Source organism: Malaclemys terrapin, chromosome 8, assembly GCF_027887155.1.
Source record: "Malaclemys terrapin pileata isolate rMalTer1 chromosome 8, rMalTer1.hap1, whole genome shotgun sequence".
NCBI classification, from domain to species: Eukaryota; Metazoa; Chordata; order Testudines; family Emydidae; genus Malaclemys; species Malaclemys terrapin.
In genome coordinates, this window is record NC_071512.1 from 80,796,291 (window position 1) to 80,818,272 (window position 21,982).

General features: G+C 40.5%; 1 protein-coding gene across 3 annotated transcripts in view; it reads left to right on the forward strand.

Annotated features, from left to right (window-relative positions):
• COL24A1 (collagen type XXIV alpha 1 chain) overlaps positions 1 to 21,982 on the forward strand; it is a 234,046-nt gene that overhangs the window by 8,247 nt on the left and 203,817 nt on the right. For all 3 annotated transcript variants that reach the window (XM_054036762.1, XM_054036763.1, XM_054036765.1), the window contains exons 2-3: positions 3,186 to 3,250; positions 14,097 to 15,412. In XM_054036762.1, coding sequence (XP_053892737.1) covers positions 3,186 to 3,250; positions 14,097 to 15,412 — 1,381 coding nt within the window. The remainder of the gene's footprint in view (positions 1 to 3,185; positions 3,251 to 14,096; positions 15,413 to 21,982) is intronic.

Here is a 21,982-nt window from a genome sequence, read left to right on the forward strand (position 1 = left end):
TGAAGCTGAAATCTCACAACAGATGCTTTAAAATGACTGGATTTTTTTAAAAAAATAATGTAAATATAATATGTATGTGTGACCCACTCCCATCAGGCATGTCCCCAGGTGGCAGACAGGGGAACATCCTGCAGGTATGTTATGAATATTCAATAAGTAGTCATGAACCAACTGGTGACATTTCCTAGCAGGATGTGGTGGGATAGTTAGTGGTGTGTTGTCTCTATAAAATGCCACTTAGACCCGAGGATGTCAAGGAGAATAAAAACCACCATAAAACAAATCTTGCCAGGGCAAGTGGGGCTCGTCAGCTTTGGCGAGCAGCTCATCTAGAAGGAAAACTCTGATTTCAAACCAAATGTGTCAGGCTTGGACAGCTGATCTGTAAAGCTCGTCCAGGCTCATGTGAACAGATGTCCATGTGAAATGTACCCCAGAGGGCTGGGGCATTCCCCACAAGCGATATCAATAGGAAAGCTCTCACAATGATTGTGGACAGAAGATGACAGAGGGAAAGACCAAAGACTTGGTACATGGATCAGATATCAGTGGACTTCAGAGAGATCAATCTACACGAGAGCTTGGTATATGATTATGAGTTTTGAAAGAAGGCTATAAAAGTTGCTGACCCAGAATAGGGAAGTAGCAAGAAAGAAGAGACGTGATAATGTATAGCTGCAGTAGTTAAGAACCGATGAACATTCTCGGGACAAGTTTGAGAATCCATCGATCATCAACAGGCTTTGTGGTCTGAGTCATTAAGCCCCTCGTCTCATGCAGAATTTTCACTGAAGTCAAAGGGAACCATGCATGCAAACATCTTTCAGGATTTGGTCCTTGTTTGCTGGTGACTTCTAGTGTAGAATTAGAAAATATTAAATAGCCATTCAAGGGTTTAATCTGCTCATGTGCTAGGCAGCTCCTGAGAGTTGAGAGTGTTTCTTAACTCTGAATGAAGTCATTGATCATTCAGAGCACTGAGCATCACTCAAGCAGTGTGCAAGGAGCTGTCCTTAAATTATGTAAGGAATTAGGGGATGAGTGAGTCCTTAATTTTGCATGTTGGTTTCAGTGTTACAAGGGGTGGATGGGTCTTGAAAATCACTGAAAGATGTGTTACATAATTTATGGATGCCCCTTCAAGACCTCAGGATTGAGCCCTGAAGAATCACTGACTATATATACATTAACAGGAATTCTTCTAGATTAATTTTCATGGGTTTCTGGTGACAAGAACCTGTTGTTCCGCTAGCAAACATTTCTATTAACTTTCATTATGGTCTGCATTAATGAAATGAGACTCAAAAGTGACAGCTGCTGAAAGTGTCCTGTATTTAGCAGTAACAAATATTTTCCATCCTACTTTCAACATCTGTATTTTATTCAGGCTTTCAAAAATACTTTCAGTTCTTTACAGGATTTTGATGTTATTTATGAGAGCACTTAATGAACTTACTTGCATGAAGTATTCATCAGTCTTTATTTTTAGCTTATAGGACAGCAATGTAGTGGAAGTCCAATGAGTGAGGTGGACATGTGGTTATATTTGAACGTGGTTTCCACACGTACATTTTACAGGATGATGTTCAGGTTAATTGCTCATCAAGGGAAAGCTCTAGAAAACTATGCAGCAATCCATCTCTGTTATGCACAAAGATAGATGATTGTGGAACTAAATGAAGTTTAAGATATGTTTAGAATGAGTAATACAAAACTCAGTGATAGGCCTAATTCTTAGGTGTGTAAAATAGATTTCTGTATATAGGCTAATAGGCATCTGTCAACATTTGCTTTTGAAATGATGCTGAAGCCCTCTGCAAAGGCAGCTTCATTGGAAGTTTTTCTCCAAACTGGCTTATCCAATGTGCTTCATCTCTGTTGCGGAGAACGCATCTGTAGGAGAGTGAGGCTAGCTACCTCTGTGCTAGCTCTATCTTAATCTCTCTAATATCACTGCCAATAAGGGGGCTCATTAGTTCCAATTTTAATGTGGGAAAACTAGGAACAGGACTAAAAACACCAACCAATTCACATGTCACCAGGGGTGCAATCGGGGGAAATGGTGGTAGTACAAGATCTGCTCACAAAATAAGCGCCACGCATGTGAATCACCAAAATCAGAAGCTGCTCACAGTAGATTGTGCAAATGTTCAAAACATGAGCATGTGTGCTCTCTGGGTTCTTTGATTCATAGAATCGTAGGTTCCAAGGCCAGAAGGGATCACCATGATCATCTAGTCTGGCTTCCTGTGTAACACAAACCATAGACAAGTTTCAGAGTAACAGCCGTGTTAGTCTGTATCCGCAAAAAGAAGAACAGGAGTACTTGTGGCACCTTAGAGACTAACAAATTTATTAATGCTCTAATAAATTTGTTAGTCTCTAAGGTGCCACAAGTACTCCTGTTCTTCTTTTTACAAACCATAGAACTTCCCCAAAATAATTCCTGGCGTATGTTTTTTAGAAAAACATCCCATCTAACTGGATCTTACTTGATCTATTTTTGTTGCTATCTATGCTCGTGGGTCACCTGAGAATACAGGAGTGCCCCTCTGAGAATGGAGTTTTATTCCTAAGGTGTTCTGTGATTTTTATACCTCCAGGAGAGCATGATATAATTGCTAGTGTTTCCTAGGAGGCAGTGTAACTGGGATCTTGGTCATGTAAGTAGAAAAGAAGGAAGTACAAGACCTACAAAATTATTAGTTACTGCACACCATTTTCATTTCTGGATAAACTGATAGAATATGTGATAAAATGCCCAATGATCATCATGTGTAACAAATTGTCATGTCTTATATTTTCATTACAATAGTATTTTTCTAGAAAGTAGTTTAATATATAATAGCCTCTAAATATGAAACAGATACAATAACATAATTTCAAAATTAATATAATTGACTCCTATTGACAAGACAATGTAGACTGTATCTGCTGGGTATGTGTTGGTTGAAAGGCGAGGACATATATTATCCTTGACCCTTGTGTGAAACTTCCTATTAGCATCAGTGGAAAGTTCTACAATCTGAGAGTACTATGCCTCTGATCCATAACTAAATGAAGTCAATGGGAGTCTTTTTGTTGACTTCAGCTGGCTTTGATTCAGGTCTTCTAAACCCCAGGGAGTTTTAAACTGTTGATTGGTTAAGAATTTTTTCACATTTTAAAATTCTTTTTTCTTTTAGGAAAACCCTCCTCCTTTTTCTTGCGATATGCATAGCTGTGGGTGCCGCACAAATGCCAGCACAAGGTGAGAAGACTTCCTTATAACAGAGTATTTGAATAATCTGCCACTAGAGGGGGGGGAAAGTAAATGGCTTCTGGTAGTAATGACCTTAAATTCAGCTGTTCAAAAGTTACTAATCCAAATGTCAGATAGAGTACAATGAGATCATAAGTTCAAATTAATCATTTGGAAAAGATGACCTTTTGAAAATAACTCAGATTTTCTGTCTATGAAATTGCTTACATATTTAACCAAAGTCTTTATAAAAGAGAAGTCTTGTACAGTGAAAAGGCTTTGATTGTGTCGTCATTGTAAGTGGGTGTTCTTGGGGGTGGTGAACTCGGGCTGAGTTACCTTTGCACTTCTTAAGACTTTGCAAGAAAACAAGGGTCTGTAATAAGTGCTTAGTCTAGATGGGCATTATTAGGCGAAAAGTGAAATTTGCATGTTAGCTTATTTTTGTATTCAAATAGATATTGGTTAGGAAATAGGGTGGTGTTTTGTTTTGGTCTGCTTGGTGTCCTGGGACTGCCAGATGTGAAGGGTTACATCAGAGACAGCTGAGGAACATGCATCCTAAATTGATGAAAGTTAATGTGTCAGGATGGTAATTTTTGGCTTCCAGTAATAGGTCATGGATAGCACTGAGTGCCTGTCATGTAAATTGCCCTTCACTGTCTAGGCGGCACACAAAATGACTTTACCTTTGAAATAAATGTTCACTCTTGGCTGGTGACTAGACTCACCACAAAGAGAACAAACAACTGGAATACGTTTTAAAGAAAAGGACTGATTCCTGATTATAGTGTGCTGGAGTCTGTAGGGATGAATCAGCAGCTGAGTACCCTCCTCCCCATGTACTTCTTTGCACTGTTACCTATCAGTTGCAATATTTTTCTGTTCTCATTTTCTTCTTTGTCTTGCATTTTTTGTTCCTGTATGTTTCTTCTTTTCCTTTCTTGTTCTTAATTTTTTCCTCCACTACTTGTTTATTTCTCCCCTGCAGCATGCGATATGCTGCCTGGGATGTTGCTAATTTCCTAGTGCCACTCTCAACTGAGCCAAGTTCTGCAATGGAAGAGAAAGAAAGTTTGGCCTTGCAGACTGAGCCTACAGCCATATATGTACATGGACTGCTCCCATGGCCAGCTACATTAGGGGCCACCACAGGAACAGGGAGGGAAGGTGGGTGGATTTAAGGAGTCAGCTTCCACTTTTCCTGAAGCAGCAGAAGTGGTAAGAAATACTAGTGATGGGCTTGGCATTATGGAGTGATGATAGCTGCGCAACAGTGAAGGATGAAGCTAGCTTCCCATTATATATCCAGTTTTCAACCAAACTTCTCCAAAAGATACCAAGTTCCCCCAAAATTTCACATGCCACATATCATCCCCAGGAGGAAATTTTCTGGGAAGATTGGCAAAATATCAGAAAAGGAGTTTTAAAGTTACCGGACTAGCTCCTCAGCTATAGCAGAACAGTGCTCCTATCATTAGGAGGTGCAAATGTGCCCTCTGCTGTGCTTGTAAGCAGCCTGATACCCTGAGGGGCTGCTCTATCAGCTGGGGCTTGTTAGGTGAAGGAATGCCCTGTCTATGCTCCTTGTACAGGAGGGGACTTGTGTAGAAGTTACTATTGCAGCTCTACATTACCCAGAAATGCCACTATGAAGAGGAAATCCTGCACTGGCTGCCTGAGCAGTTTTAGGGCTGCTTTGCCTGGGAAAGATTATTTCGTGGTTGGGAATTGTCTTGTTCCCTTAACTGTTAATTTTCAGACTTTTCAACCTTTGGGCTGGGTCTTAAATCCATACAGGGACTGAAGATGGCAGGTACAGAGTGTGCTTCATGCTGAGCAGGTATCTCAGCAGGAGCATGTTACACTCTTGCTTTGTGATCTGCCTATAAAACCCTAACTGGCCTTGGACCTGCATACTTCCCAGCCTGCTTGTCTCTCTGCCACACTGCCACAGCTAAGATCTGTGGAAGCACTCAAGCTGACACTCTTTGAGCTTCAGGGAAGGAGTTGTTAGTAGGGCATTTTATCTTGCCATATATCCACTTGTATAGCCCTCTCAGCCTAGTATTTGAGAACCTTTTGGCTTTGGAACTTGCTTCCCACTTGGTCTGAAATCATCCACATTTATTAATCCCTAGGGCACATTGAAAAGCTTACCTTTTACAAGGGATTTGGGGAAGGGGATTTTGCTGAGGAGCTATCATTAGTTAGTTTTCACACCTTTACTTTGCTGTAAGTACTATCTAATTCAGTGGTTCTCAAACTTTTGTATTGGTGACCCCTTTCACATAGCAAGCCTCTGAGTGTGACCCCCCTTATAAATTAAAAAACCATTTTTATATATTTAACACCATTATAAATGCTGGAGGTGAAGCAGAGTTTGGGCTGGAGGCTGACATTTCACGACCCCCCCATGTAATAACTCCGCAACCCCCTGAGGGGTCCCGACCCCCAGTTTGAGAACCCCTGATCTAATTACTGCTGTGTACAGTGGAGGTTGCTGCAGGTTTTATGTTTATATTGGTGGGTTTAAAATGATTGCCAAGGATGCCTAGAGCTTAGGACACACTCCTGTTCTTAGAAGTCTATGTAGATAAAATACAGTGGCAGAGTGATTTGGAATCATGCGATTTTTCTACCCCAGGCTCATGCTCCTAGGTTAGAGGAAAAAGCAGATCAGCGGAGCCATTCTGATGTATGAAGAAGAAAATGTTCCATATATTTCACATCCACATAAGCAAATGAACTTTCAAAAGGTGTTTGTTTGCCCCTCTATGGACATGAACATAAGAATGGCCATACTGGGTCAGACCAAAGGTCCATCTAGCCCAGTATCCTGTCTTCTGGTGCCCCAGAGGGAATGAACAGAACAGGTATCATCAAGTGATCCATCCCCTGTTGCCCATTCCAGCTTCTGGCAAAGAGCTAGGGACACCATTCTAATAGAATTAATTGTTAAGCGCATACCACAATGTGAAAAGAACCCCCAAAATTACATTAAAAGATAGCGAAGGTTGTAACTTAACCCATCAAATGTATGGAAGTTTTCAGAATAACATCATTACTTAGGCACAAGAGAACACATTATTGTTCTTCTACTGAAGCTTATTGTGACCACTTATTCAGAGCCTGATCCTTAATTCTGAAGCCCATATTTTTTCTTGGTTTAGGTAACAAACTTAACATTTTTACATTTGAATTTCTTTTATAACATGTTTCATGAAGAAATCTTGCTACAGCTATCATTACACTCTTGTAGACATTACCCCCTTTGTAGCTGATATCCCGGTCTATGTAACTCAATGGGAAATCTCCTTAAATGAAAATTCCCCCTAAAGCAGATGTCCTATGCAACACTTCAGTTCTATTTAAGTCCTATATTAAGGGCTTAGTTGGGACCAAAATAATACACTTGGCCTTGCGATGGCAACCTGCACCAGCATGAATTTCGCCTAGCATGTGGTTCTTGGAGATAGTAATAGAAAAGGCTGTAAAAAGTAGTTATGCATACAAAGTCACTTATTTATAAAAGTTTTCTGCTTTAAAACATATGTGGGTTATTTTAAATAAGAAAAGGCATCAGGACATATTGAGATACCCATGTCTGCAAAATTTCAGTTCCTAAAAATCTCTCTTTAAATATATGGTAGATTGCAGAATGATTTGTCAGGAACTGTATTGTGAAAGAGAAAATTGCTTAGATTTCTCAAAATCAAAACAAAGTCAAAGAAAGAATCAGCAAAACGTCAGACAGTTCAAGCAGCCTATACCGCTGTCGAACTACATAGCAGATCCAGAGACAGTACTAAGCTGCTCACAGAATTATCTAGGGAGTTTGCCAAAGATTAAATGCCACCCATTAAGAATATCTTGGTACTTGGTTTCTGATTGATATGTTGAAAGGAGAGGTTATATTGGTAGTTATTCTGCCAAACATCATGTTGCTGGGTGGAGTAATTAATATGCATTGCCTCCTCTCTTGTTCTTACAAGGCAGCCCCTATGCACACATTGCTTGAGAAGCAATGCATTGTGTAAATGTCCTTGTCTGTATGGGGCTAAACCACAAGTCAGTCTAGGGAACTCTGCATGCACAGCTCACAGGTCTAATTAGTACTCACTACTCTACTTATTCCGCTGGGTCTCAAGCATCAGTCAGAGGAGTGCTCCCCTTGTTAACTAAAACCTGACGCAGCACAGGGAGTGCTTAGCAACTGGACTTGCACAGTGATGTTGAGCTGGCCAGTCACATTTACCCTCTGCAGAGTTGACCAAACAGCTAGAAGGGCATATTCCTGCATCCTAGGAGGACTGAAGTGGGGAGGACACCGCAAGTAGCTTGTCCTCTAGGGTGACCGGACAGCAAATGTGAAAAATCAGGACAGGGGTGGGGGGTAATAGGAGCCCAAAATTGGGACTGTCTCTATAAAATTGGGACATCTGGTCACCCTATCATCCTCACAGCTGTCACGTGTGCAGGGATAGCAAAAAGAGATAAGTTAGGCATAGGTTTTTGACCTAAGGGTGCTGGGGGTGCTGATACACCCCCTGGCTTAAAGTGGTTTCATCATACCCAGGGTTTACAGTTTGGTTCAATGGCTCTCAGCACCCCCACTATACAAAATGTGCCAGCCCTCCTGAAGACAGGATGGAAATGCAGAGCCATAAAACAATCAGGGTGCTGTATCCTGACAATGCTACATAGTGATTGCTGCAGTTTATATGTCACTGTTGCCACACAACACTACAGTTTCAGTCTCTTATGCTGTCATTATTTGTGGCTGTTATGATTACATATCTGCTGGTGAACTGGGCATCCAGGTCACCTGACTCCTAGTGCGGTGCCTAGAGCTGGTTGAAAATTTTCTGGCAATATATTTTTCAATGGAAAATGGCTTTTTGGTGGATGTTTACATTTTGACATGTTAACATCCATTTCTGGCAATTTGTTGAGGTTTTAGATGAAAAACACAAAAAACTTTAAATTTTGCAGTTTTCAGTGGCCAAAAACTGGGGGGGGGGGGGTTGGTTTTTCAGTGGTCTTCACTACTTTGGTGGATGGTGCCAAAAAGGGATAGGGAAGAGACAGAGCCAAAGTTTATTCCACCTTCCCCCCTCCCATCCCCCTCCCCCCCCATCCCCGTGCCTCCAATGACGGAAAAACTTAATGAATTTTGCAGGGCATTAGGGAAGAAGGAGAAAAGCATCAGGCTGCAAAAGCCATAGCAATTTGTGACAAATATGCTCTTATTTACCGGGTAAAAGAGTAAGTGAAGACAGATGATGTGCAGACATATATAAGGGAAAACAACTGACCTTTAATGGGTATAGAAAAATAATGGCTTTCATAATGGGGAAAGAGTTCAGAGGATTACATGTTCCTAAAACCCATGATGAATTTTGAAAGCTAAAACCAAACTTAATGTATTCAAAAGCGACCAAAAAACCCACACACCTGACCAGAAATCAAATACCCAGTTTGTAGCTGCATGTTAGGACATAGCCAGTGTAAGTATGGCAGTATAGTTGGGGTGATTTGTTGCTACTTAATCTTTTGTGTCATTTTTTTTCATTCTGCGCTTGCTTTGTGTTTAGCCCTCTCCTGAGCTGTCACTTGTTCAGAGGAAACTAGTATATTGCGGGTGTAAAAAGCATTTATGCTTTCTTTTTCATGAGGATCTTTGGTTCTTTTCTTTTTTCCATTATTCTTTCATGATGGAATTAGAGAGATTCTTTTTTACATTCTTTGAAACAAGAAAAACTAAATTTATCCTGCTTTTGTGTCTCAGCAAACTAAGATAATAGCTTCTAAAAACTCTTGGGGCATCGTGTACTTTTCAAAATAAACAGAATGAGGAACCAAGAATTGAGCACAATTTCTCTACAGTTGTCGGCACAGATACTAACACGATTTTCACTCCCATTCATGCTGACTTTAGAAAGTTTGTGTGCTGCAGATTTCAAGTGTCTCAGCAAACAGTCCACCTTTTAGCTCACCTCTACTGTGATGTCCATGTTTACTCTTCTCACTTGTTTAAATGACAACCAGATTCACCAATGACATTTCCACCCATACAGTTTATTGAGAAAAATGCCATGAAATGAAAATGAATATTATTTATTTTAGAAATCATAAGGATAAAAACACTGCAAGGATACAGTTCTCATGTTGATGGATAAGGATATGTAACTTGGTGCTTTGCAGTCACAGGAAGCTTGCCATCTTAGAACTTTCTCCATTTAATATGCAAAATGACTGCTGCTCATTAACTTATTTATTCATAATTTCTTTTAAAGCTCTGTAAACTGAAATCTTTGATTCATTCACCAAATAGTCTTCCCATACTACCTCCCCCCAATGTATCACAACAACCAGCTAGAAGGATAAACTCTAGAGGTGGGAGTGCAGCTCAAATTCCATGGCCCTTCAGTTCTTCACCTGTTAGGTTCCAGTTGTAGTGATGATTTTTGTGATTTGGGCACATGTACTGAACTGTTAAGACCACAAAACTCATTCCCACAGGTCACTGAATAGCCAGTGTAATAACTTTTGACCATTGATCTGGGGATGAAAGGGTCTATATCCTATTACAAATCCTCTGAGCTATCTAGTCAGCCATTATGGGCCAGATTCTCCCTGGTTCTTAAATGGGCGCACAATAGTGGGATTGGGTCATATAAGGAGCTGTGGTCCCCCTTCCACAGCCCATGCAAGGGCCAGATAGCATTATAATCCCTGCACTCTGGACCTACTCCTTTGGTGGTGCACAGTACCCTAAAGAAGCCAGGGCCAGAGCTTCATTTTTCCCTCCCCATGCCAAACACAACATGCACTGGCCAATGGAGCAGGCTGGCTGCACTGGGGGGAGTATACTGCACCCAGCTAAGGAGTGTAGCAGCAGACAAGTAGCCTCTAAGCTCTGGAAGACATTCTGGCTCTTTGAAGCACAATGCCTCCTAGTATCTCCCTAGGGTAGTGTGGCACCTCACAGCACTGCTGCCCCTTTCTCTGGGCTAAGTGTAACTGACACAATCAAGCTCTGTGACAATACTGTGCTGATGCATTTTTAAGAGGGAAGCTCTTAGCTAGGTTACTGAGGGCCTTCTTCCTGCACTGTATTTCTAAAGGCGATAGGATTGTATTAAGTCCATCCACGTCATCTTTACATTTGAACTGCCTGACTTTGGGCAGTTTTGTTATTACTTCAGAGGGAGGTACAGTATTTTTAATGTACAATGATTAAAAAAAATACTTAATAGCCCAGTTTGTTTGAGCCATCTCTGATTTATCCTTCAACTCTGATCCTTCTGACAAAGTCCATACTTACGAGTGTCGTTTTGCAAACACAAACACAATCCATCACAAACATAAGGTGTTTATAGAGTTAAAATGTGCCATTTAGGCACAGCCTGGAATTAGGAGGACACTGCCCCTGGGGGTAGCACCAAACCTTTTGTAGGCTGCAATTTGTTCCATCTTGTGCAGCCAACCACCTCAGCTGGCCAGTGCATAGAGGGTTCAGGGCCATGGCTGCTGCCTCCTTCGGGGTGTGATTTCCTCAGGGGAGCACCTGCACTCCCCAGAGCATAGGAGCTATAATTTTACCTGGTCTTTGCAAGAGCAATTCAAGTACTTCTTTCCCCTGTGCACACATGTCATAAGCAGAATCTAGCCCAGGGCAAATCATGGTTTTTCATTACCAGATGCATTAAATTTGGCAGTTGCATAGCAACCAAGTATTTGCTATTAGTTTATGATGGATTAAAATACAGCCTGGATAAATTACCATATATACACATCTACCTCAATATAACGCGACCCGATATAACACGAATTCGGATATAACGCAGTAAAGCAGTGCTCTGAGGGGGCGGGGCTGCGCACTCCGATGGATCAAAGCAAGTTCGATATAACGCGGTTTCAACTATAACGTGGTAAGATTTTTTGGCTCTTGAAGACAGCATTATATCGAGGTAGAGGTGTACTCATTCATTAGCCCATTCATTTATATGCTGACCCCCCCAAGATGGATAGGTAAAAATAGCAAAAACTATAAGACCCTTTCATAAGCCGACCCTATATTTCAGGGGTTGGCAAACTTTGACTCCTGGCCCGTTAGGGTAAGCCTCTAGTGGGCCTGGACATTTTGTTTACCTGGAGCGTTCACAGGCACGGAGCGCCTCAGCTCCCAGTGGCCGTGGTTCACCATTCCCAGCCAATGGGAGCTGCGGGAAGTGGCGCCACTTCTCGCAGCTCCCATTGGCTGGGAACGGCGAACCACAGCCACAGGGAGCTGAGGGGCTCCATGCCTACAGACGCTCCAGGTAAACAAAATAACAATGTATTAGATATTCAATTCAATGATTCCATAGAGTTTAAAATCATCAAATTTTGGTGTAGACCTGTTTATAAGCCGACCCCCACTCTTTGAGGGGTCACTTTTTTACTAAAAATATTCGGCTTATGAACGAGTATATACGGTAATTACTTTGTGGCATCCTGAGAAATTGTCAGGTATCTAAGATTTTCTCCAAAGATATGCTTTCTGTTGCCCCGGTCTGTGTTGGCTACCTGCCAGTACAAGCTTGGCACTACTGCAAACTCTCTAACATGACTAGAACCACTGCAAGGTGTGTAATTAATTTTCAAGCTGTACAGTGCACTCAGGTTTATGCTTTTAGTTCCAATTTTTAAAATACTTCCAAGGAAATCTCCAGCTTTTTTGTATTTTCTATAGAAACTGAGCCAAGATGTGTCTATTCTTAACATTTGCTACTAATATGCTCAGTAAACAGAAAGTGGGAGAGCTGGAAAAGGAAATCTAATATTGTGAATATCCATTTGTTTCAATTGCTGTCTTTTCATTTTATTTGTAGCTGTGCCTCCATTCCCTTAACCTTGGCAGAAATCCTTAGCCTCCACTGGCCACTCCCAATTTCATTTAAACCATTTAATAGTTAAAAAGCCTCAACTTTATTTACATAATGCAAACACAAATTACATAGCACAAGGTACCCTCTGCCAAAATACGATGGAAAATGCTAATCTCTCCCCAGTCAGGAGTAATAGCTGGGTCCCGCTGTTGGATACCAAAGAAATTCAACCAGAGGCCAACTCTCTCATCTCTATTAATTGATCAGAATATATTCACCCTCTTGGAGGAAATAGGCTTTTATTCCCCACTCAGGGCCAAAACTAGTTTGTACAGCAATGATCCTTCTGAAGTGAAGTGATCCACACAGTTGTAGCAGCAATCTCATGAGTGCTACATGTTAATGGATTACAACATTTTTCTCTCTTCCGCTATAATGCAATCCTAGTTTAAATCATTTCTGTATAGCTGCAGCTTCTTGATTAACAGAAAGGATGGGGGCAGGATGGGGACTTTTTAGCCTAAGAGCCAAACGTTGGAGAGCACTGGCACTTTTGTCCTGCTGATTCCCCTCCCTCACCTGGCCTATTCCTCCTTTGCATGGTCAGACTGTTTTTTCATGGCTTACCTCCTCTATGCCCTTTACAAGTAAACTCAGCAGAGGAAGAGGAATACAAACGTTGTCATTGAGCCATCACCCTTTGTCCCTCTGGGGAAACCTTTATTTTCCTCTTCCTCTGACTGTCCCGTGGCACAGATATCTGCAACTGAGGGCTAGCCCATTCCTTCAAAGCCAGCCTCATTACTGCGTGGTGGGTGGGGCACCCTGATGGAATGGCAGCAGCTCTGTTCCTCACATACCAAATGCAGCATATCCACAATACACTCAATATCTCCGCTGTCAGGCTTACCTCTCTGCCTAACCGGAGGTTCCCTTATGGTACTTGGTGAGCTGTTGCTGTGCTAATATGCTGGTCATCCGTCTTTAAACAAAATTATACCTTGTGTTTTCAATAATGCTATTTATGCCATAGGGTAAAGCATTGTAGCATGGGTGGTTAACAGAAAAAAGGGCAGCATGTTTTGTCTAACTTAAAATAAGTATTTTAAAGGTGGGTACTGTGGTGGTATGTAAGTAATACATGACCTCTTGCCAGCTTGAAAGTTGCAGATTCGTAGTGATGATGTGAATTTAGAGTAAGTGGGGATTCTGCTTTCAGTCTGTTGGAAAACAGAGAGAGGACGGGAATTGGGAACTATTCCATTTTGTAAATTAGCTGCTCCATGTTTTAAGTTTTGGGAGCTTGTTGGAGTGTAGAGTGCTGTGATAGTGTTCTCACCAAGTTGTAATCCCATTGTAGTACTGGGAATAAATGTACATGGACAGTTCTCAATCTCCATGTTATACAGCAGCCGGAGTTATGGCTGGGGAGAGGCTTGGCAACATGCCTGCAGTGGGGTCATTCTGTCGAAGCCAGGGGAGCGTAGGAGGCCAGAACCAAAGTGGAAGCATGGGTACTCTCTGCCTCAATTCCTGTCAAATTTGGGAGTGGGACTTTTGCGGAGAGGGCAGCTCCCCTCCACCATAGGATAATGATGTGCCTGGTGTGTGGGGGGGTGTCTCTATGGAGGAATCATCACACAGATTCCTCCCCTCATAGCACCTCCTGTGGGTGAATCAAGTGAGGAGACAAGCGGGGTCTTAGGTTTTAAAAAGCAAGTTGCGGATTGTTTTGTTCATCAGTTTAGCTGACTTTAGTCAGGTTTCTGCTCTCCGTTTAAATCACTGACTGATGCATCTTACTTTGGGATTTAGTGACATTCTGTGAAATATAATTTTATTCAGATGCTGGTATTGATATTAGGGGGTGTGTGTGTGTGTGTGTGTCTATATGCTATATATGAATATATATCAATTTATGGGCATATGCATGAAACAAAACAATAATACATCCCCCCCTCTTTTTGTTTCTTTTGCAGGCATAGATGTTCTTCACCAGTTAGGCCTTGGTGGGAAAGACATACAACATCCATCAACAGTGTCTACAATGCCCTTGTCATCTGTTCCATTACCTCAGGGGGTTCACTTAACAGCATCAGGCGTTGTTTTAACCAAAGATGCACACATTGAATCCCCTATCACTCAAGTCATACCATCAAGTCTAGGGAATCAATTCACATTATTGATTGGGCTACACTCTTATAGAGTAAACAATGCTTTTCTTTTCAGTATTAGAAACAAAAACAGACTGCTATTTGGTGTACAGTTGCTACCAAGGAAGGTAGTGGTATATATTGGAGGGAAGCAGTCTGTATATTTTGATTACAGTATTCATGATGAACAATGGCATTCATTTGCTATTGACATTAGAGACAAGACAGTTTCAATGTTTGCTGAGTGTGGAAAGAAATATTACAGCAGGGAATCACTTTCTAAAGTACAGATATTTGATTTGGATGGTTTGTTTACCTTAGGACGGATGAACTCTCAGTCTGTCAGCTTTGAAGGAGTAATATGTCAACTGGATATTATCCCCTCTGCACAAGCCTCTGCAAACTATTGTAAATATGTAAAACAGCAATGTCGCCAAGCTGAAACATACCGATCTCTGCCAGCACCTCCCGACACATCAGCTGGGGTGTCTGTAAACTTTCCAAGCAAACAGTTTGGTGACAACACCCAATCTGAACATAAATCATTTTACACACAGAAAGAAGCATTAAACCTTCCTATTAACAACACTGCACCAGTCCATTCCCTACCTGAATCCTTAGCGTTAAGAACTGTTACTCCATCGGAGCTTGCAAAATCTGAACCTCAGTCCACAACAATTAGACCTGAAGCAAGTGTCCAGGAAAACTTCAGTCTGTCAATTCATCAACAGGGCTTGATCAAAAAGAGGAATGGCACCAAAAAACCCCTGGGATCACCTCAAAATAGTTCAGATAATGCCACAGAAGATGCAGGCGGAAAAAGTGAGCCCCCCCTCATTTCTCCTGTAAAACAGAGTAAGATCAAAGATGCGAAAACACAGGTAAAGGCCAAGCAGCATTCAGATGAACCCCTGGAAATGCAACAAATCTTAAATACCACACTATACAGGGCTACCGTAGACCTGTCTTTGGATAATCAGCTCAATCCATGGGAGGAAGGTGCATTTGATGCTGATGAGACTTATGATGCAGAAAACGGTTATGAATTTGATGTTGAAAGTTACAGTTATGATTATGAAGATCTTAACAAAATGTTTGAAATGGAGAATACAAGAGGGCCAAAAGGGGAAACCGGACCTCCAGTAAGTTGTCTTTATTATAAACATTAATATACTATAGCAACACACATTTAACAGAAGGGTCTGAAATAAGCTCTGAAAAGTATGGCAAAACTGAGACAGAAACTTCTTAATGTACTGTATAAATGTATGGTTGCCGTAAGATGTGCTGTCCAGAATGTACTTTTGGCATAAATGTATTTTTTTGTACACTGACAGAGTACGAAGACACTCAGTTGTGGTAAAATGATAAGCAAACCAGATATAGTGCCTTTTTTATTTGAAATGCAGCAAGATATTTATAACTGCACTAGATATAAATAGCTACTTAATAAAATTATAGGGTTGATGCATACAGTACATAAGTGTTAAGACTACAGCGTGACCAAAATGGATAAAATGAGCCAAAGAAAATAAATGAATTTGTTATAAGAATGATAGAAGATTGTCAGATGAGCAGCACTCTTAGGGTATGTCTACATTGCAGTTAGACATCCACGGCTGGCCCATGCCAGCTGATTTTGGCTAAAGGGCTGTTTAGTTGCAGTGTAGATGTTCAGGCTCGGGCTGCAGCCTGACCTCTGGACCCTCCCATCTTGCAGGGTCCTGGATTCCAGGCTCCAGCCTGAGCCTGAACTATTGCACCACAATTAAACAGTCCCTTAACCCAAGCCCCGCAAGCCCAAGTCAGCTGGTATGAGCCAGCCACAGGTTTTTAATTGCAGTGTAGACATACGCTTAGAGGTGATAATCACATGATGGAAAACAGTTTATTCAGGTAGAAAATATTTGCATGAGACAGAACACAAAATCTAAATCAGGAACTCCATTCCTGTGGGATCTGAATATAACCATATATTTAGAGCATTCTGACGCTACTTAAAATTCTAATTATTGAGGCCACTCTGTAGCCCAAGCCCCTAGGACAGTGGTTCCCAAACTTGGTTCATGGCTTGTTATGGGTAAGCCCCTGGCGGGTCGTACAGTTCCCATTGTCCGGGAATGGTGAACCGCAGTCCCTTGTTTTGCAGTTCCATCACAAAATGCATTTAATTAATTATTGTGATAAGCAACTTCTGAAATGTGTGAAAATGCATGTTTGTATTTCTTTACTGTGAACTTAAATGTCCTCTTATTTTATATGTGCAATATCCAAACACCTTCCTAATATTTGCAGATAGAAACTAATTTATGTGAGATTGCAGGCTGACTGTAGAATGTTCCCCAACATGCTTAACTTGAGTAATATGATAGTTGATTCTTATTTGAGTTTCTGGTTGAGCTCCAGAAACCATAGCAGGGAGTAGATAATTCCACTTGTGCTCCTCTGTGTGTTTGTGGTTATTACTGGAAAGTTATTTGATATATGTCAGGCAGCCTCTAATATGTTTGAATAAGTCCATAAATTTAGTGTGTGTATTCTCTCTCAGTGCAGCAGACATCTTTTCATAAAACTAGTCATCAGCAACTAAAAATCCTATCTAAGAGCCCAATTTCTACTTTAAACAAGATCCAGATGCTAAGGGCTAGAGAGACAATTGAGAAACGATGTGTTAAAAAAGTAATTTAAAGATAATCCATGAGTGATCTTGCTTGCTTGTCCTGAATATGAGGCCAGTCCTTCATTTTGTTGTTTTTTGCCCTTTGTAACAATATTTCTATAGTTATATCGTTAAGTCCTTGCTGTCATCAAGATGTTGTTAATTGTTGTTTTTAAAGATGAGGACATTTTATAACTACCAATAGATTGTGTTGAATTGGAAAGGATAATGCAAAAAAATTGCATGACAAGATTTCAGTCATTCAGAAAATCAAATCTGTTCTTTCACAAATAGCACTGAAATCTTTATGGGACATATTGTTTATTCTTGGTACTACAATAGCACCTGGGGGCCTCAACCACAATCAGGGCCCCATTGTGTTAGGTGCTGTTCAGACATGTAGTAGGAGACAGTCTGTGATTCAGAGGTCTTGCAATCTAAATAGACAAGATAGACAAAGGAAATGTTAATATCCCCACTTTATAGAAGGGGAACTGGAAAATGCAGAAAAATTAAGGATCTGATCTAGCAAAACACTTAGGTATGGGCTTAACCTTAAGCATGTGAGTACTCCTATTGAAATAAATGGGACCACTTGCATGTTTAAAGTTAAATGTGCTTGGGAATGGATCATTTGATGATTACCTGTTCTGTTCATTCCCTCTGGGGCACCTGGCATTGGCTACTGTCGGAGGATGGGATGCTGGGCTGGATGGACCTTTGGTCTGACCCAGTGTGGCCGTTCTTACGTTTTTATGTTCTTTGTTGGGTCATAGATCCTAAGTATCTTACTCAAGGTAACCCAGAGGGAATCTGTGGAAGAGTCAGGAATTTAGCCTAGATCTCCTGAGCTTCAATCCAATGCCTTCACCACAGGACCATCCTTCTTCTCACATGGGGGAAGATGTAGAAGTTTACTGCCATCGCAGGAGCTCCTGACGCTCCTAGCCTTCTCTACAATAAGGTTTTGGAGGTAACGTGCACCAATGGGATCTCTGGAGAAATGCAGCCTGTAAATCCAGAAGAACACAGGGACTGCCACTCTGATTGGCCCCTATTTCATGGGGAATGTTCTTTGCTCCCTCTCTGAGTCTTGTACACCTCTGAAGGAGCCAGTGATAATCTGGTTCTTATCTATTCAGTCACATCACTCCGTTTCCTCACTAAGTCTGCTCCCTTGAACAGTAATTCACCTCCAAACCAACACTTGAATAGATTCATGTGAGCCCTACCCCTAAAATCTCATCACTGGAAAACCTGAGAAACAGCAGCAAAGAACTTTCAAAGTTCCATCACAGTATGAAAATGCTGACGAGACATGAAAAAAAAAATATTTTTTCATTATGTCATCGCTGGTTTAAACCTTTTTTTCAAGGATTCAACACAGAAATAATTTTCAATCTATTAGAGTTGACAAGCAATAACTTGCTTTTGTGGTTTTCAAACTCCTCAACTTTGCTTTAGCTTTATAATCATCCACCCTAACCGACTCTTGCCTAGTATAATTAGGGCCCCCTGAATTCCATGATCCCACAGCTATGGAATTCACCCTTTGCTACAGAAATTTAAGCTTTCATTTATGGATGGTGTATGAGTTAGGCACCCTTTTCTTTAGTATTTTTTTATAAATCTCAATAAAATACATAAGTGCTAGTGGGTTTTTTTATTTATGATTGAAAAAATCCCCTTCCAAATATGGATGAATATAAATTGGAGCAATGTTGTCTTCCTGACTAAGAACTGTCTCATTCACCTCAATGGGCTGTTGTATTGCAGTAATCCCTAAGGGCCTCAGTGATGGACCAGGACCCCATTGCGTTAGACACTGTACAAACATAGAACAAAAAGATGGACCCTCCCCCAAAGAGGCTGTTGACTTGAAACATAAATATGACAATATAAGTAAATGTCATCATCTTTAACCATTCCATTGCTGGTCATTTTAATGGAAATTGAGCTAATGTGCTTATTGCACAATCGTAAGTCATCTCCCTTGACTTTCCAAATACCCCATGTCTTCAGTTTCAAAAACCTCCATCCTCATCTCTGCCAGCTTATTGAAAATTTAGGGCTAGAATACAGTAAGCAGAATTTAATAGCAAAATAAGTAATGGAAGATGTACTATAATTATGTATTATTTATTTTCATACTTAATTAAACAAAGCCTAAATTTTTGAATTTGGATTTTGCTGTGAAATTTGGATCTGGTACACGATGCCTTGCATACAGACCTCTGATATTAATGGTATCACTTTAGCAATCCTGGAAATTCTAGCTTTCCTAATTCACCATGGAAGAGATTTCCATAACTGTAGGAGAAAGTGACCAGTCACACTATTGATTGGATACCCTCCGATTGTGATTCATGATGCACTTCCATGCAATTTGTAGGGATTAGTGCTTGCCATTATTTTTGGCTGGAAATTTTGAAAATGAAGTGGCATAAAAATAATCCTACATAATGCTGAAAGATTCTTTTATTTCAGGACTATACGTTGCTTTGTCAGCACTTAGGTGTTTTACAAGATTGGCTAGGAGGCATAGTTGAAATCAAACATGAATATGAATTCATTCACTTCTTAATTCTTCATTAAAAGGAAATGGTAGTGACTGGTTCCAACACCTTAAGAGAGAGAATCCTATCATTACTCTGCACATCAAACTTCCATTAAAGTCAGTAGGACTTCTGTGTGCTGAACTGTAACTAGACCACCATCTAGGATCTGATGTTGCAAATGCCAGCTACTGAGTATAGTACTTACTACTGTGGAACTACACCTGATATTAAGCACTATGGGTCTGATTCTGCACTATAGCACTCACTCACAAAACTTCCCATTGGGACCTATGTGTCATAGTAAGACCCAGATACTGTACTTCTGCACCCATGAGGAGCTGTATTGAAGTCAGGGGACTCATGAGGGTGCAGGAGTTTGTCCTCATGAAGTCATTGGGGCCTGAATGTTTGCAGGATTGGCCCCTAATTATTTGTGACTTTTGTAGTATTTCTCAACATCTGAAGGAAGCTTTCACAGTTTTTAGGTGCACAGTAAACTCAAGCATTTATTAGAAACATACATGAAGAAAATATACAAGAATTATTGTTATTACACCATTCCCATTAAACCAAGTTATTATTTTCAATTTGCATCTGTAGTACCATTTAGAAGATAATGTACAATTATTATGTTGTTTGATCTACCAAACAATGATTTGGTTCATCATATAAAATGTAATATGCTATGCAGTTGTTTAATGATTAATTACAGTTTATAATTATTGGAGGAAAGACTATTGAAACAAACCACCAATTTCCCTAGGTTGGGAACGTATCAGATTGATTCTGGAATTATTGACTTTGTGACTTTCGTTGGTTGTGTAGAAGCTCTTGGGAGTCTTTGTGTAGGTATCTAGAACTAACTTTCTATGTCAGTATAAAAACAGAAGAAATAAGTTGGTTTCAAGCTGTAACTATTGTAACTACTTCCACAGGCAGTAGAATTCTGTGCAGTGGTGTAACTTGCGAATAATTGAAAAACAGTTATCAGCAAACTCTCCAATGGTCTCCACCAAATATACAATAAGTTCAGTAGTTGCTTTAGCTAAACAGGGACATCCGTTTCCTAATACTGCTCCGCTGTCAATTTGAAGTAGCAGCAGTTCAATTAATTTAATTAAGGAGTGTTTTTGTTAATAACTTAACCAACTGGCTAAACTGTTGGTGTAATAGGCTAGCAATGTTTGCCTGAAACACACTACCCTAGTAGCAAATGATTATGTTGAGAAAGGTTTAAGTGGCTTCTGCTGACTCAAGTAGCAGGTTGCTCATTATCCCACCTGGATGTAAGGTAGGTGATAGTAAATATTTAGAGAGAAGGTCGATAGGGGGTGAGCTGAGCAGTTCTGAGGTAGGAACCTTAGTGGGGAGGTTTATGTTCACACATCTTTATAAAGATTCTGGCTACTAAGTGCAATGTTCTAGGAATTGTTGGCAGTTGGTTTTGTTGTAATGGTGGCATCCATAGATCAGATCTTTATGCCCTATGAAGAAAAATTAATTCTTTTTATAGCATTATACCATTCATTGTCCTTAGACCAATAAAAGCAATTACTCATTATTTCATTAATTCATAAGTTGCCTAGTGCATAGCACATAGGTGCTATACAAAAGACAAAATAAAACAAAAAATAAATCTTTAAAAATTAGAAGCCAAACAGGCCCAAATACACATCCAACCGCACCGAACAAATCTGGAACAAGGATCACGAAGAGATGTAAATAGGAATTAGTATTTTTATAAGGGGAAAATAGGGATTCCAGCTATCAAAACACTTTATTTTAAAGCAAATGTAATCAGTGTCTGAAATAGGGTGTAGAAAGAGCTTCACATTACAATTAAAAAAGCAATGTACCATAACGTCAAAATATTTTACTTGTCCACCTTTTATGAAGAAATGTAGTTGACTCTTTCCCTTGTGTAGCCCCAGGGTAACTTTCTGTGCATGGTGCATCTCCTAACTTCAGTTATTCAAAAAGGAAAGAATAGGAAACAGTTCCTCCAGATGTAACAAGATGCGGAAACTCCAGGCTTTTTTTAGTTATATTTTTGGAACTCTCCCTCAACAAGAATGCCAGGTCAAGCTCTGTGTGTCTGTCTGCTCTTTTTTTATTCTTGGAAGTGAAATTCACTCAAATGCCTTGTCTATGCTAGAGAAATTTGGCATGCTAACCAGTGCTTGTGTGATGCCTGCCATTTTGGCTGACTCATCAGGATGTGAACTGGGGACTTAAAGAGCTAAAAATATGAGCTGCTACAGCATGAGCTATAGAGCCAAGGGCCTATAGCAGCCAGTGTAACAGACTCACATCCTCCTCAGATCAGGCACAGAGGGGAACCTGTAACATACACTCACCAGTGGGTCATGGTTGGTCCCTGTAGCATGCCTGTAATGCACCATATGTCCACACCTACAAATGTTCCTAACAGTCCACAGGCAACTGCATTAGCTCTAGACTTAGGCAAGGTTAAACACCCTGTTGACCTCCACCAT